At 37.8% G+C, this 14,885-nt stretch overlaps 1 protein-coding gene across 1 annotated transcript in view; it reads left to right on the top strand.

Annotated features, from left to right (window-relative positions):
• The window catches only part of MYO3B (myosin IIIB), a 201,112-nt gene that overhangs the window by 18,751 nt on the left and 167,476 nt on the right, over positions 1–14,885 (top strand). The window contains exon 5 of the mRNA XM_082689208.1: positions 14,544–14,623. Coding sequence (XP_082545334.1) covers positions 14,544–14,623 — 80 coding nt within the window. The remainder of the gene's footprint in view (positions 1–14,543; positions 14,624–14,885) is intronic.

Below are 14,885 nucleotides of genomic sequence, written 5' to 3'. Positions count from 1 at the left end.
CTGCTAAGATTTAAGGTTTGTACTTAGCAAAGTCGCTCCATTCTTTGTGTTTCATAAGGGTAGTTCAGGTTACCCAAAAACTGAATCAGCCGTTTCCCAGATGATTAGGTTTGGCTTAGCCACAGCAAAGGTGATTGCTTAGTAATCATTGGGATCACTGGAGGTTGACCTGGTTTGGTGTGTAAATGACCAAAAAAATCCAGACATCATCTAAAATCAGTTGGGTTCAATCAGTTTGGTCAGGCAGCAGTCCCATCAATTACTCGGTGGTCTGCCTTGGATACAATCAAAAACCCTGTAACTACTGCAAAATCTTCAGTTAGGCCATCTCAGATGATGGGCTTTCTTAAGTGTTCCTGCTCAGTGCTCTGCACTGCTGATATTCAACTCCAGGCAAGAAACTTGAATACTCTCTGCCTCAGTTTCCTTTCCTTATAGATTGGAGGTATTAATGTGACAAAATTGTCACATTAAATAGTTCATTTCATACACTTAGCACAGTAGCTACTGTCCTGTAAACATTCAGGGAATGTTAGTATTTAAGAATTGTTAACTCTTGGGGCACCTGGGTGGCTCAGTGGGTTGGGGCCTCTACCTTTGGCTCAGGTCATGGTCCCGGGGTCTTGGGATCAAGCCCTGCGTTGGGCTCTCTGTTCAGCGGGGAGCCTGCTTCCTCCTCTCTCTCTCTGCCTGCTTCTCTGCCTGCTTGTGATCTCTGTCTTTCAAATAAATAAATGAAAATCTTAATAAAAAAAAATAAAGAATTGTTAACTCTTTTCTAATCTGTGGCTAAGTGACAAATATAGGGCCAGATAAGTGGATTTCTACATTTGTTTCCTTATCTCTGATGCATTTTTTTAAAAAGAAGGATGTTATTACATAGTACTGTGGTCTATATTTCTTTCTGTTGAGAGTTTGTGATTTCTGTGTTTTAAAAATAATAGCTTAAGAAAATAAACAGAAGAAAATAAACCCTTAATCTTAACTCTTAAATCCTCAGTTTGTTTGCTTTCTTTTCTAGTCAAACAACCCAACATTTAATGAGGCTCTGGGCCATAGAAAATTGGATAGTTTATAAAACAGTGATTAACCAGAATCCCTAATTAATATTTTTTTTAAATCTCAAAGGGTATGCTGAAGAGATTGTCACTGAGTCAAGTTATATGGCTTTAACTAAAACTCCTTGCCCACTAGGATTTCTAGGAATTCCATGTGGCTCTAATCAAATCCCCTATACCAGCAACATCTGCATCTCTGCTCACCACTGAAACTCTGTTAACTATAAATTTAATAAGAACACTTTGTTCCCAGAGCTCAATAAACATTTGTCCAGCCCTCTGGATGATAAAACCCAGATACAAAGAAAGTAAGTAACCCATTCAAGCATGCCTAACCAGTAAGGGGCAGAACTGAGACAAACTCCAGGTAGTTTGACCCCAGAACTCAAAGTCTTTACTTCACCTCTGCCATAAGACCTCAAATAAGAAAATGAGCAAAGGTCTGAAATATGAAAGGAGCATGGCATGGACAAAGACCAGCAAAAAGGTCAGGATACTTGGAGGGAAGTGAGATGAACTCTAGGGGCTGCTCTTAGAGAGTGTTAGAGGTAATGTTAAATAAAAATTTAATGCACAATTTATTCACTCTAATTCACGTGCATTTGAATGCTTACTCTCTGCTAAATAGACCACTAGGTATAGAGTGGTAAATAAAATACACCTAGTGTCCTCCCTCATGGAGCGTAGACTCCAATGAGAGATGCAGTGTTAATTAGATTCATGGGTAGCTTTCAGTGTAAAATCAAGGAACACTTTTAGCTTTGGTGAGACATTCTCTAGAAACATTTAAACCATAAATCTGTTTCATTCAGATTCATTACTCATCTGTGGTGCTACATAACTCTGCAAAATGGTTCACAGTCAATTGCTTATCTCCTTAGGATAATGAGCCATGGCATTCTTGGATGAGTGAAGGAAGAATCGATGATGCTGCAGTTTGACGGGAGGTAGTAGATCAGATCCATCTCCAGAAGGCAAGGGTAGAAATCACCTATATAGTTTTTCTTTAGTGTCTACTATGTGTAAGACACTTTGCCAATCTTTAGCAGGTGCAAAAGGAATACTTTTTGATGAGACATTCTCTAGAAACATTTAAACCTTCATTGAGAATAGAAATACTTGGTGTCTGGCTTCCAAGGGCTTATAATCTCTATAAAGAATCATTCCTAAACAAAAATACTCACATAAGGTAGAATATTTATTTTGACTTGAAAAGACTCAGACACAAGTACACTGACTAGCTGCAGCCTCTAGAATTAGCACAGATTATGATACTTGTAGGGTTACTTCATTAGAGAAAGAATCTTTTTTTTGCTGACCTTTATTCTTAATCGATTCTGTTCTTTTAAAAACAGTAATTATAGCATCTCTAGTATGTAGGATAAAACTTGAATTTACAAAGTTTTTGAAATAAAATTGTTATTTTTTATGCTATATCATAAGGTCAGGGTCTCAAAAAGGCTATGCCTGTACTTAAGAAATAAAAATAGATTAATTTTATCTTTCACCACCATGATGCATATGCGGTTCAGTAGAATTTTCTGGGCACTGTCATTTTATGAGTTGGTAACAATAACAACAACAAAATAAAAATCCTACATATAAGAGAGAAATGTGGAGTGTGGATGTTCAGAAAACACATGGCAGTGTAGCTTAGATATGAGTAATGCTGGCCGCTTAGGTGTGTTGTAAGTTTTGTTGCCTGCAGAATGTGGCCTTTCCCTGTATGCTTTTCCTTATCTTCTGGACTCTGTAGTTTTTCTCAAAGATGTGCACCTGGATGTTCAGACTAGGTCCTTTAAAAAAGGAGCTGGGTGATATGGAATAGTCATTCTTTGGAGTAAAGCAAAATAACTGGTAAATGTGAAAAACAGACTTGGGTAACTACAGATTGAAAGTTAACCTCAGATGCTTGCAGAGACTCAATGGAAAAAAGATTTATGTAAGTGATGGTTGCATTCATATTAGTACCAGTTCTTCAAAATGGTGAGTATTTCCTAATGTCGAATCTAAAAGAAGGAGGATTTTTTTTTTTTTAACTAGAAAGACTGTATATTATGAAGATGTTAAAGGTAAGCACGTTGAATTCCTTAATCTTAAATAATCTTAAATACATTGTGGAGAAGAACCTAAACTTCTGTCTCCTCTCTCATGTGCTAAGAAGAGTGATATAAAAATTGGGGATCTGAATAAGATCACTGTAGCCATAATAGCAAAGTAAAGGAGGAAGAACTAAAGAGATCACAGAATCAGAACCATTGCTGTTGCTCAGGGTGATCAGCTGTGAAGAGAGCATTGACAAATTATATACCCAAGTCTCAATAAATATCATTTATGCTTCCTCCATTTATCTAAGCAATGCTATCATCACCACCCCCTCTTCCTTCTGTTGCCTACCAAACTGCCAAGAAACAATAATACATTGTGCAGATTTTATTTGTGTCTTTTTTATCTTGTTCTTTCTTATTTCCCCCACCTCAGGATTCTTTTAAGATTTTACAACTGTAGGTAGAATTTCAGAGCTGAATGGAAGCCCAACATTATTTGATCTCTTTTACTATAATTTGCATCCACAATTCCTACTCTTACTCATTTGCTTGTTGGTCATTATGATGTTGTTTGTTTTTTTAAATAAAAAAACAAAAAAAAACTTTACTTTTTAAGAGCAGTTTTAGTTCATAGTGATATTGAAGGGAAGGAACAGAGAATTCCCATATAACCCATGCCCACACATGCATAGCTGCCTTCATTATCAGTGTCTTCCACAAGAGCCATACCTTTATTACAATGGGTGAACTTATAATGACACATCATTATTACCCAAAGTCCATAGTTTACTTTAGGGTTCTCACTTGATGTTGTACATTCTGTGGGTTTAGACAAATGTATAATAACATGTATCCATCATCATGGTATCATACAGACTATTTTCACTGCCATCAAAGTCCTCTATGCTCTCCTATTGATCCCTTCCCCCATCTCCTGATCTTTTTATTATCCCCATAGTGTTGCCTTTTCCAGAGTGTCATGTAGTTGGAATCACACAATATGTAGCCTTTTCAGATTGGCTTATTTCACTTCGTAATGTGCATTTAAGGCTCTTCCAAGGTTTTTCATGACTTGATAGTTCCACTTCTTTTTAGTACTGAATAATATTCTGTTGTCTGGATGTACCTTAGTTAATTTATCTGTTCACCTCCTGAAATACATCTTGATTGTTTCCAATTTTTGGCAACAGGAGTTTGTGTGGACATTAGTTTTCAATCCTTTGGGTAAATATTGAGGAGTGGGACTGCTGGATCACGTGCTAAGAGTATGTTTAGTTTTGTAAGAAACTTCTAAACTCTCTTCCAAAAATGGCTGTACTGGGGCATCTGGGTGGTTCAGATGGTTAAGTGTCCAACTCTTGGTTTCAGCTCAGGTCTTGATCTCAGGGTTTTGAGTTCAAGCTCCACACTGAGCATGGAGCCTACTTAAAAAAAAAAAAGAAAAGAAAAGAAACTTCACCAATAGAAGATATACAGATGACAAATAAGTATACATAAAGATGCTCCACATTACATGTCAAAAGGGAAATGCAAATTAAAATAACAACGAGATGCCACTTCACGCCTATGAGAATAGCCAAAATCAAGAACAACTGATAATATCAAAGGCTGGCAAGGATTTAGAGCAACAGGAATGCTCATTCATTGCCAGTTGGATGCAAAATGGTATAGCCATCTTCTTCTTCTTCTTCTCCTCCTTCTTTTTAAGATCTTTGGTCCATTTTGGGGTGCCTGGCTGGCTTAGTCAGAAAAGCATGTGACTCTTGATCTCAGGGTTGTGAGTTCAAGCCCTACCTTGGGCATAGAGATCACTTAAAAAAATAAATAAATAAAGTTTAAAGAAAAAAAAATCTTTAGTTCATTTTTCAGCTGGGTTGCTTTCTTAGTGAATTTTAATAATTTTTAGTATATTTTGGGTAACAGCCTTTTATCAGATCTATAATTTATAAACAATTTTCTCTGATGTTGCTTTTTGAACAATGTTGTTTATTGCCCTGACCAGCTCACTGATTTATAGCCCAGGTAACTTTCTCATATATCCTGGCCACAGATGTCACATAATCTCTTTCTGGTACCAGGCTGACATTATGCAGTTCTTCTAGTTCCCCCTCAAAAAGGTTCTACCCCTCTTAACACCACATTGCCCGGTATTGATCTAAAAGCTGCATAGCCACAAAGGATTTGCTTTGTGGGTGCTGTGGCAGAATGCTAGGGCATACAAGTAGAAGACCACTAATATACTTGGACTCCTCATTTGACATATAATAAAAGTGAGTCACAGAGAGTACAGTGATACAAAGTCAATGGCATGCTTGGAATAAAAATAAGGATTTCTCACTCTCAACTGTATCTAGAGTCCTTTTCATTGCTTCCATGCTGAAGAGGAAGAACCAAAGGAACATTTATAGTTTCAAGTACCCAGTTGTTATCCTGCACAATGGGAGTTAACAGCATCTTATTTCCCGAAGCCCTCTTTGGCTTTCTCTGTCTTCACTGAAAACACAAGGAACCCCAAGTATTGTGCTTCACACAAAGAAATCATGCAACAGACTCATCATCAATAGATAAGTTGTATTGAGCAGAACTTCTAAAGGGGATTTAAAAATCTACAGTGATCAGTTTATTCTCTCCTGCCTGGGTATTTTACTTAGGATTCTAGTCTTAGATATGGAACGTCACTTTTCTCTGCATCTACTGGATCCACATTGAGATTTTACTGAAGACTTTGGCCTCATTATTGCTTGTATCAACTAACTGATATGAGTCCCCTGCTGGTTTACATACAAACCATCCAACTTTGGCCATACAAATGGTTGGGGAGTACCTGAAGGTCTGGAAGAGCAAAATAGCAAAGATTTTGTCCATGGTCTCAGTAACTTATGAAACCTTAAGAGAGCTTTCCTTTTCCATGTTTTCTTCCCCCAGAACTTGCCTTCATAGTTTTCATTGGTAGGAGGGGTAACTTGTGTTTATGCTTATAAGGGAAAAAAATATTTTTTGCTATTATTATATGTCTAATATAAAAGTGAGGAGCCCCTTGGGAGTTTGATGAATAGGGTCTCTGAAAGTTTCTGTAATTTTTATTAATAAACTTATTTATCTTTAGTTTTTATTTATTTAAGTAATCTCTATACCCCACATCGGGCTTGAACTCATGACCCCAAGATCAAGAGTCACATGCTCTTCTGACTGAGCCAGCCAGATGCTTCAGTCTCTGGAATTTTTAAAGACCTCTCTTCTCACTAAGTGCCCGCATCTTCCAGGTAGAATCCTATCCCTTTTCTGTCAAACTACTGTTAGTCCGCAAGATCTAGCTCATTTATTGCCTACTTTTCAGCTTTTTTTCTCATTCTCACAAGAAAACGTAGTCTTCCATCCTCTCATGTCACTTCATTCAGGTTTATTGTAACACTTTCTGCTCAAATTGCAATGAATTGTTTATAAGTCTGTCTTTTCCCTTTTCCCCCGCAGCTTCTCTGGGCTAGCCTCTCCTTGAGATGAAGAACTGTGTTCTGCTCATCTTTAGATGAACCACAGAGGGCCCTTACTATTTTATTTCAAAGCATAAGTAACTTGAGCACCGTTAACTGAAAGTGCCTTTACTTCCAAACTACCCTCTTGACCAGAGACTGGATAGTCTATAGGTCCCTAACATTTTCATCAACAGAATCATTCTGAGAATGTTTTGTTCCTAAGAAGGCTTTCCATATCCTGCAAACATCTCACCTGAGTGAAGTAATACCATTCTCTATCCATGAACAAAGGAGATCTGCATTAATTGTCAGAGGAGAATAGTAACCTGAAGATTTGGAACATGAGGTTTGATGGAGGAAGTCTATACTGCCTGGTCAAGTTCAGGAGTGGGACAAGGAGTAGGGGATCTAGCTGCTGGAGTAGGGAGGAGATGCAGCCTTAAAGCCATGTGGGCCTCCAGAAGTGGAAATGGGGGTGTGAAAAGGAATGTGTGGAACTTGAATACATCCTTTGCCTAAATTACAGTTTGTCCAGTACCAGCACTGGTTGGACTCAAACCTGTTCTGCTGCATAGGGATGTTGCTCTGAAGCTGGAATAAATGTCACATGTCAGCGATGCGTCGGTTCTGGCAGAGAGGTGTATGTGAATTTCATTTTTTTTTCCCCCTGGATGGATTAGGTCTTCTTTGATAGATATCAACAGTCTAGGCTCTAGTACTTTTGTGAACACATGTCATATCATTTACAAGCAAACTGCATCAGAAAACATGGAGAAGGCAGGAAATATGAAGAGCTTTTTCTTCTTTTTAAAGACTTTATTTATTTATTTGACAGAGACACAGAGAGAGAGGGAACACAAGCAGGGGGAGTGGAGAGGGAGAAGTAGGCTTCCCGCGGAGCAGGGAGACTGATATGGGGCTCCATCCCAGGACCCTGGGATCATGACCTGAGCCAAAGGCAGGCACTTAACCGACTGAGCCACCCAGGCACCCTGAGCTTTTTTTTTTTTTTCTTTATATGGCTCTACTAGTGGGGAGATTCTTATCATGAGGATGGACTGAACTAACAGCTTCTGCCAATGTGGCAATAAAATGCAGAAAATAGAGGGCCTCTGCTCCACTATTGACCAAATTAGGAAAGGGAAGCCTGTTGTCTCCTTGAATTCTGATGATCCAGTACAGTTGTTTGGTGGGCTGATACCCTCTTCATGAGTTTTAAAGCTTAAAGGAGGAAAGAAGGAGTTGCTATTTTTCCTCAGCTCTACAAAATTTTGAAATCGCTGGGTCACCAATCTTTAAAGCTATAGTTCACATTCTAAATGAAAAAGAAAAAAAAGCCATCTCACAAAACAAACTGAGTGTTGCTAGGGGTGGGGGGGATGTGGAGAGGGTGTTTGGGTGATAGACATTGGGGAGGGTGTCTGCTATGGTGAATGCTATGGAGTGTGTAAGCCTGATGATTCAAAGACCTGTACCCCTGGGGCAAATAATACATTGTATGTTAATAAAAATAATTCTTTAAAAAGCAGCAAAAACATTGGTTTGGCTTCCTTCTAAGCAGATAGTCCAGAGGTGTTAATTATGCAGAACTTCCTAAGATGCCAGACAACTGCCAATTAAAAGTCAATACAGGAATGAGAGAGGGGTTTCTTTGGGCTTTGAATTACCCATGTGCATGTTAAAGGCTGTGCACTCAGAAAAGAGAGTGAATTTGTTATGTGTGTATCTTTCTTCTATAAAAGAGCTGGGAGGACAGGCTGGTGTTTTATTTACTCTTGTTGCCTTCCCTCCACAAAACTACAGCCTATTCGATATATTATCAATGTTCTTTGCTTGAGAGATTAATTACCCACCTCCCCACTGCCCATTTATTGATATTCACTCTCAAAGCCATAGATGAATGCCAGGGGAGAAAGTGAAAAACTTGCAGAACAAAATCTAACAACACCCTTTTTCTTTTGGCCTCCTCCAACTGTTTCTTTTTTTTTTTTTTTTTTTTTTTTTGTAGCTGTTTTAAGTTATCTCAGTGTATCAAATCTAAAACAAATCCTTATTATTTTTAGGATCGGTAGGTATATAAAAACAAGCTTTTTTGCATATAAAATACTATGGTGTGTTTTATACAACTACTGAATTTGACTCCGTGCATTTTTATGAGCTGCGGTGTTATGGCTGGAATTAGAACACTGCGAGCACAGCAGGCATCACACCAGCCCTGGTCTGTCCCACATTGGCTTTGTAAACATCATCCACACAACCTGTTGATAAGACAAAGTGGACTTCATTACTTAACACAATAATGGAGACCTCCACCTCTCAAAGTTTTGGCAGTGTCCTGGAGAAGGAAAAGCAGGATCAGAACATTCTTTTTTTTTTTTTTTTTTTAGACTTTATTTATTTATTTGACAGACAGAGATCACAAGTAGGCAGAGAGGCAGGCAGGGGGGGGGGGAGCAGGCTCCCTGCTGAGCAATCATGACCTGAGCTGAAGGCAAAGGCTTAACCCACTGAGCCACCCAGGCACCCCAGGACATTCTTTTTTAAGGTGGGTCTTTCAAAGCGAGGGGGCTTGATAAGGGTTGGGTAAGGATCACAAAACAAAAGTCTGCGATTGATGGGGAGAACAAGGTGAGGATTTTTGAGCCCAGGGATTCAAAGAATCCTAAAGGGTAAATCGCTGTTGATATTTTCCATTGCAGAGTTGATGGTCTAAGATCTTGCAGGGAGTTCCGGTATTGAATACTGGAAAAAGAAATCCATGCCAGTGGAGAGTCATTTCCCTGTAGACAGTATGGTGTGGTTTAGGTTCTCAGTATCCAGACAGACTTTTGGATCGATGGTTTCAGTTCTCAGATCTACTCAGATAACTTGCTCTGGTAATAGATGAACTGAAACTGATTTTTTTCATTTGCAGCTTCTTTCTTAGCAGCAATTTGGCGTGAGACTTTATATTTCAGCATTGCTTTGCAGTAATTTATTGGCTTATGAGCTTATACCTTGTTTTAGGGAAAATTTAAACAGGAAAATTTTCCAAATGCCCACTAGCAGTTACCACGGGAACCCTGCAACAAATTCTGTAAACCCAGAGAGGGCAGCAGAGGGAAGCCGAATTCTGTGCGTGATTATTTAAACAACAGCCATCATTTTGGACAATTTTTAAGAAGGAACTGAAGATGAAATCATGGGTCCTGGGTACTTTCCAAGAGAAGAAATCCTCTGAAGCAGGCAGGAAATTGCCATCGTTTAAAAGTTCCAGCTCTGTCTTCAGACCACTTGTCTCTTTCTCTTTAAGTTGGAAACAGAGAGATTGTGTGGGATCATTGTAAGCTCCATTTCAGATTTTTTCTTAACCCAGTTCCCACATAGGATATAAATTCCTTTAGATGGCTCTGACTTCCATTTTCTCTTCCCAACACACGTCAGTAGTCACAGTTTCGGGGGCTCTGGGGGCAGTGAGGCATCCTTAGCCAAAGAGGCTATCGAGGGCTGAAGCTGGGAAGATGCTTTGAAACAAATGTGAACACTGTATTTACATTTAAATTAAAATGGGGAACTTCTAATAGGTTATGCTTCTGCAAGGTGTGTGCAGTGCATCTGCTGAGGTCTATTGTTTATTCATGCTGTAAATCCTTTGAAATGTGTTAAAATGCTTCCCACTCATTATAAAGCTCCTGCCACCCCTGGATTATGACTTTGATGTCACCAATCCTGCTTCAAAGGGTTCTTTCTGGGCTATTAATCACAGTTTAGCCTCTGAAGATATCGCCAGAGAAAACATTTGGACATCTTTGTGCTAGACTTGCTAAAAACTTTGAGATCTCAAGTGTCTTGCATAGGCACAAATTGCAGCATTTCCTTTCATTGACAACTTTTTATTTTGCTACAGAATCAAATGACATCGTCAGTAAAGTAGCAAACAAATCTTCAAGCACTGAGTTTGGGAGGCTAGGGATAGAAGAGGAGATTAAGAGTAGGTGGGTGGTGAGGGGAGAAGAGTGTCTGGACAGGCCACTGAGATCCGTTAAAGGTTAAAAAAAACATTGGGAATCAGAGTGGCCAAGACATGGAGGTTCAAAGTAGAGGTTGCCTTATCATTAGTTTTTAGACTGACCAGTTCTCATAGTAGCAAATTAGTAAGATTCCTTAGTATTCTCTTGCCTTCTACTCTCTGTTTTGAGACCTGTGTGGATGGACTATTCACAGCAAGTAATGATAATAATAATATTAATAATAATCAGTGCTGGCTAACATGAAGTGAGCGCTTACCTTGAACAAACTCTGCATTCACAATGCTTGTCGTGAATTACCCTCATGAAATGCCCACAACAACCGTCAGAATGAGGTAATACTGTTTTCATGTTATAGATAAGGAAACCAGGGCACTGAGATATTAGCTAACGTGTTCACACCCCAGGCAAATGCAAAAACCCATCAGTCCCCAAAACTCAGTGGCTGATGCCCATGCTCTCCGTGTCTTCTGGTCTACTGCATGGCAGGCTTTCTCCCTGTGTGCCAGGGGGCCCATTCTTCCAGATCTGCTGAACAGTGTCTATGTCTTAAAATTTTACAGTGGGGTTCTCAATTGCCCAATTTCCTTTTTGGGAAAATTCCCAGCATCTTTTTTCTTGCTTACCCATCTCTTTCAAATTCTTAACAGTATCCTAGTTCGAAAATTTTTTTTTATTGTGATAAAAACACATAACATGAGACCTGCCCTCCTAACACATTTTTAAGTATATAGTACAGTATCATTCACTATGTGCACATTGTTGGAAAGCTGATCTCTAGAACTTTTTCATCTTGCATTACTGAAACTCTACCCACTGAGCAAAAAATTCCCCATTTCCCTGCTCTCGCAGGCCCTGGCAAACAACATTCTACTCTCTGTTTTTATGAGCTTATCTGTTTTAGATACATCATATAAGAGAAATCATGCAGTATTGTCTGCAGCATAATGTCCCAGGTTCGTCTGTGTTGTCTCAAATGGCAAGGCATCCTTCTTTTATAAGGCTGAATAATATTCCATTGTACACATCTACCACATTTTTTTTGTATCCACTCATCCTTTGGTGAATATTTAATTTGTTTTCACAGCTGGGCTGTTGTAAACAATGCTGCAGTGAACATGGGAGGCACATACCTCTTCATGATTCTTTTTCCAGTTGTTTTGGATAAATGCCCAGAGGTGGACTTATTGGATTACATGGTATTCTATTTTTAATTTTTTAAGAACCTCCACACTATTTTCCATATTGGCTGCACTACTTTATATTCCTACTAGCAATGAGTGCACCAAGGTTCTAGTTTCTCCATATCTTTGCCAATACTTGTTATTTTTCTGTTGTTACTGTTATTGTTTTATACAATGAGCATCCTAATAGTATAAAGTGATATCTCATTGTGGTTTTGATATGCATTTCCATGATTCTTGGTGATGCTGGGCATCTTTAATATAGCTGTTGGCCATTTTTATATCCTCTTTGGAGAAATGCCTATTCAAGTCCTTTGCCCATTTTTACTTTGTTATCCTTTTTATATTTTTTTAAAGTTTCATTTATTTATTTTGTAGAGAGAGCATGCATGCACACACATACAGGGGGAGGGGCAGAGGGAGAAAGAGAATCCCAGGTAGACTCCCCGCTGTTTGTGGAGCCCAAGGTAGGGCTCAATCCTACAGCCCAGAGATCATGATCTGAGCTGAAATCAAGAGTTAGATGCTTAAACAACTGAGCCACCCAGGTACCCCTCCTGTGTCCATTTTTAAATCAGATTATGTTATTTTATTTTTTGCTGTTGAGTTATAGGAGTTCCTTATAAATCTGGGAAATTAACCCCTTCTATGGTCTGGAAATATTTGGTCTGTAGGTTGCCTTTTCCCTCTTGATTGTTTCCTTTCCTGTGCAGAAGCTTTTGATTTGATGTAAATCCGCATGTGTATTTTTGCTTTTATTGCCTGTGCTTTTGATATCCTATCCAAGAAATCATTGCTAAGGTCAGTGTTATGAAGCTTTCCCCCGCCCTTTTTTTTTTTCCCCTCTAGGAGTTTTATAGCTTCAGGTCTTACATTTAAGTCTTTAATCCAGGAGGAATTGAATTTTGTGTAAGATAGGTGTGCAGTTTCTTTTCTTTCTTTCTTTCTTTGTTTTATTTTTTTTTTTTTTTGCACTTGGATATTGAGTTTTCCAAACACAATTTGTTGAAGAGACCACCCTTTCCCCATTGTATAATCTTGATATCCACCTTAAAGATGATTTGACCATATATACATAGATTTATTTCTGGGCTCTGTATTCTGGTCCATTGTCCTGTATGTTTTTCTTTATGCCAGTACCATTCTGTTTTGATTACTGTTACTTTATAAAATATTTTGAAATCAGGAAATATGAAGCTTTCAGCTTTTCTTTTTCTTCTCAAGGTCATTTGGAGTTTTGGATCTTTTGTAGTTCTAGAAGCTGAATTTTAGGGTTTTATTAATGTTTCTGTGAAAATGCCATTAAGATTTTGATGGGGATTACATTAAATCTATAGATCTTTTTGAGTATCGTGGACATTTTAACAATATTAGATGTTTTAATCCATGAACACTTAAAATATGCCACAAAAAATGTGCCACCTTGGCATAAAGATTATTTGAGCCGAAGGTAATTGAGAAGATGTAGATATAAGAAAAGCTCCCTGCCTTCCCTGTTTACATAAAAGCAAGACATAAATTTTTAGAGATATCCCCCCACCCCTCTCTACCAGGAAAGACAGAAGTTAATCACCAGAGACAATTATAGACCTTTATCAGCCCAGAGACAGCACCAGAGGAATCTGTATAACAAAACTTTACTAACTTGACCTTACTTTCCATTAGCTTCCTCATATATTTACTTTCCCATAATTTATTGCCCCTAAAAACTCAAAGATCTTTGGTCACTTACCTAGAAATTTATTGTTATTTTGTTAAGATACTGTGTGAGCCCAATTCTTACTACCGCTTGAGTTACTTATCACCAAATACTCCTGTGTGTATGTGTGATACATGCATTAAGAAACCTCTGTTTATTTTTCTCTTGTTAATCTGTCTTCTGTCAGTCTATTTGCCCTAGGAAATTAACAAAAGATGGGTAACATAAGATGAGTAGAGGAAAAAGATTCTTTTCCTCCCCAAGAACAAGGTGTCTTTCTATTTATTTGTGTGTCTTCTTTAATTTCTTCCAGGAATGTTTTCAGAGTACAAGTCTTTTACCTCCTTGGTTAAGTTTATTTCTAAATATTTTATTCTTTTTGATGCCATTGTAAATAAGATTTTTTTAATTTTCTTTGCAAATTTTCATTGTTAGTGCATAGAAATACAACTGGTTTTTGATGCTGATTTTATATCTTATAAGATTGCTGAATTGATTTATTAGTTCTAACAGGATTTTTGGTAGGATCTTTAGGTTTTCTATATATAAGATCATGTCTTCTATGAGCAGAGATCGTTTTACTTCTTTCTTTACAATTTGGATGTCTTTTATTTCTTTTTCTTGCCTGATTGCTTAAACTTGAGTGCTAGTTGAATAGAAGTGGTGGAAATGAGCATTCTTGTCCTGTTCCTGATCTTAGAGGAAAATGCTTTTGATCTTTCACTGTTGAATATGTTAGCTATCGGCTTTTCACATATGTCCTTTTTATGTTGTGGCAATTTCCTTCTATTGCTAGTTTATTGAGTGAATTGGGGAGTTTTTTATTATTTATTTTTTGCTTACAAGACTAATATAAATACAATTTCTATTATAAATTACAATTTATAAATTATTATAATTTATTTATAATTAATGTCATTCAAGTTTCAAAATTCAAATTCTTCTAAATTTTTCATATTCAGAGAAGATCATTTGGAAAATTAATAAAACTACAAGGACATAAAGGGAAAATATTACTCATGATTCTGTTCCTTAATTTTTCCTTCAGTTTAGCTTTTTGTCTTTCTTGCTCAGGTAACTTGGCCCAGACAAGAGCCAGGATAACAGCAGCCTCAAGATCTTTGCCTCCACATTTCAGTGCTGGGAGAACCAAAGTGAGTAGCAGGTTTGGACTCAAAATAATGTGGACCCTGGGGTGTTCCTGCCTAGAGTAGGCGACTTTAGTTTCTCTGGCCCATGGGAAGTCTGGTTAAGAAATGGAAGGCATTTAGGAAATAAGAGGTTAGGAAATTTGAAACAACAGCATGGAATCTTTAAAATCCTGTGTTACAAAAGAAAATGTCTCCTGTACCATTTTAACTTTAGTTCTTTGGAGACTGAATTAAACTCAACCTGAAAGAGTAACAGAAGAAAAAA

Source organism: Mustela nivalis (genome assembly GCF_964662115.1).
Source record: "Mustela nivalis genome assembly, chromosome: 11".
In the NCBI taxonomy this organism is placed as follows: Eukaryota; Metazoa; Chordata; class Mammalia; order Carnivora; family Mustelidae; genus Mustela; species Mustela nivalis.
This window is presented reverse-complemented; position numbering and strand designations above follow the sequence as displayed.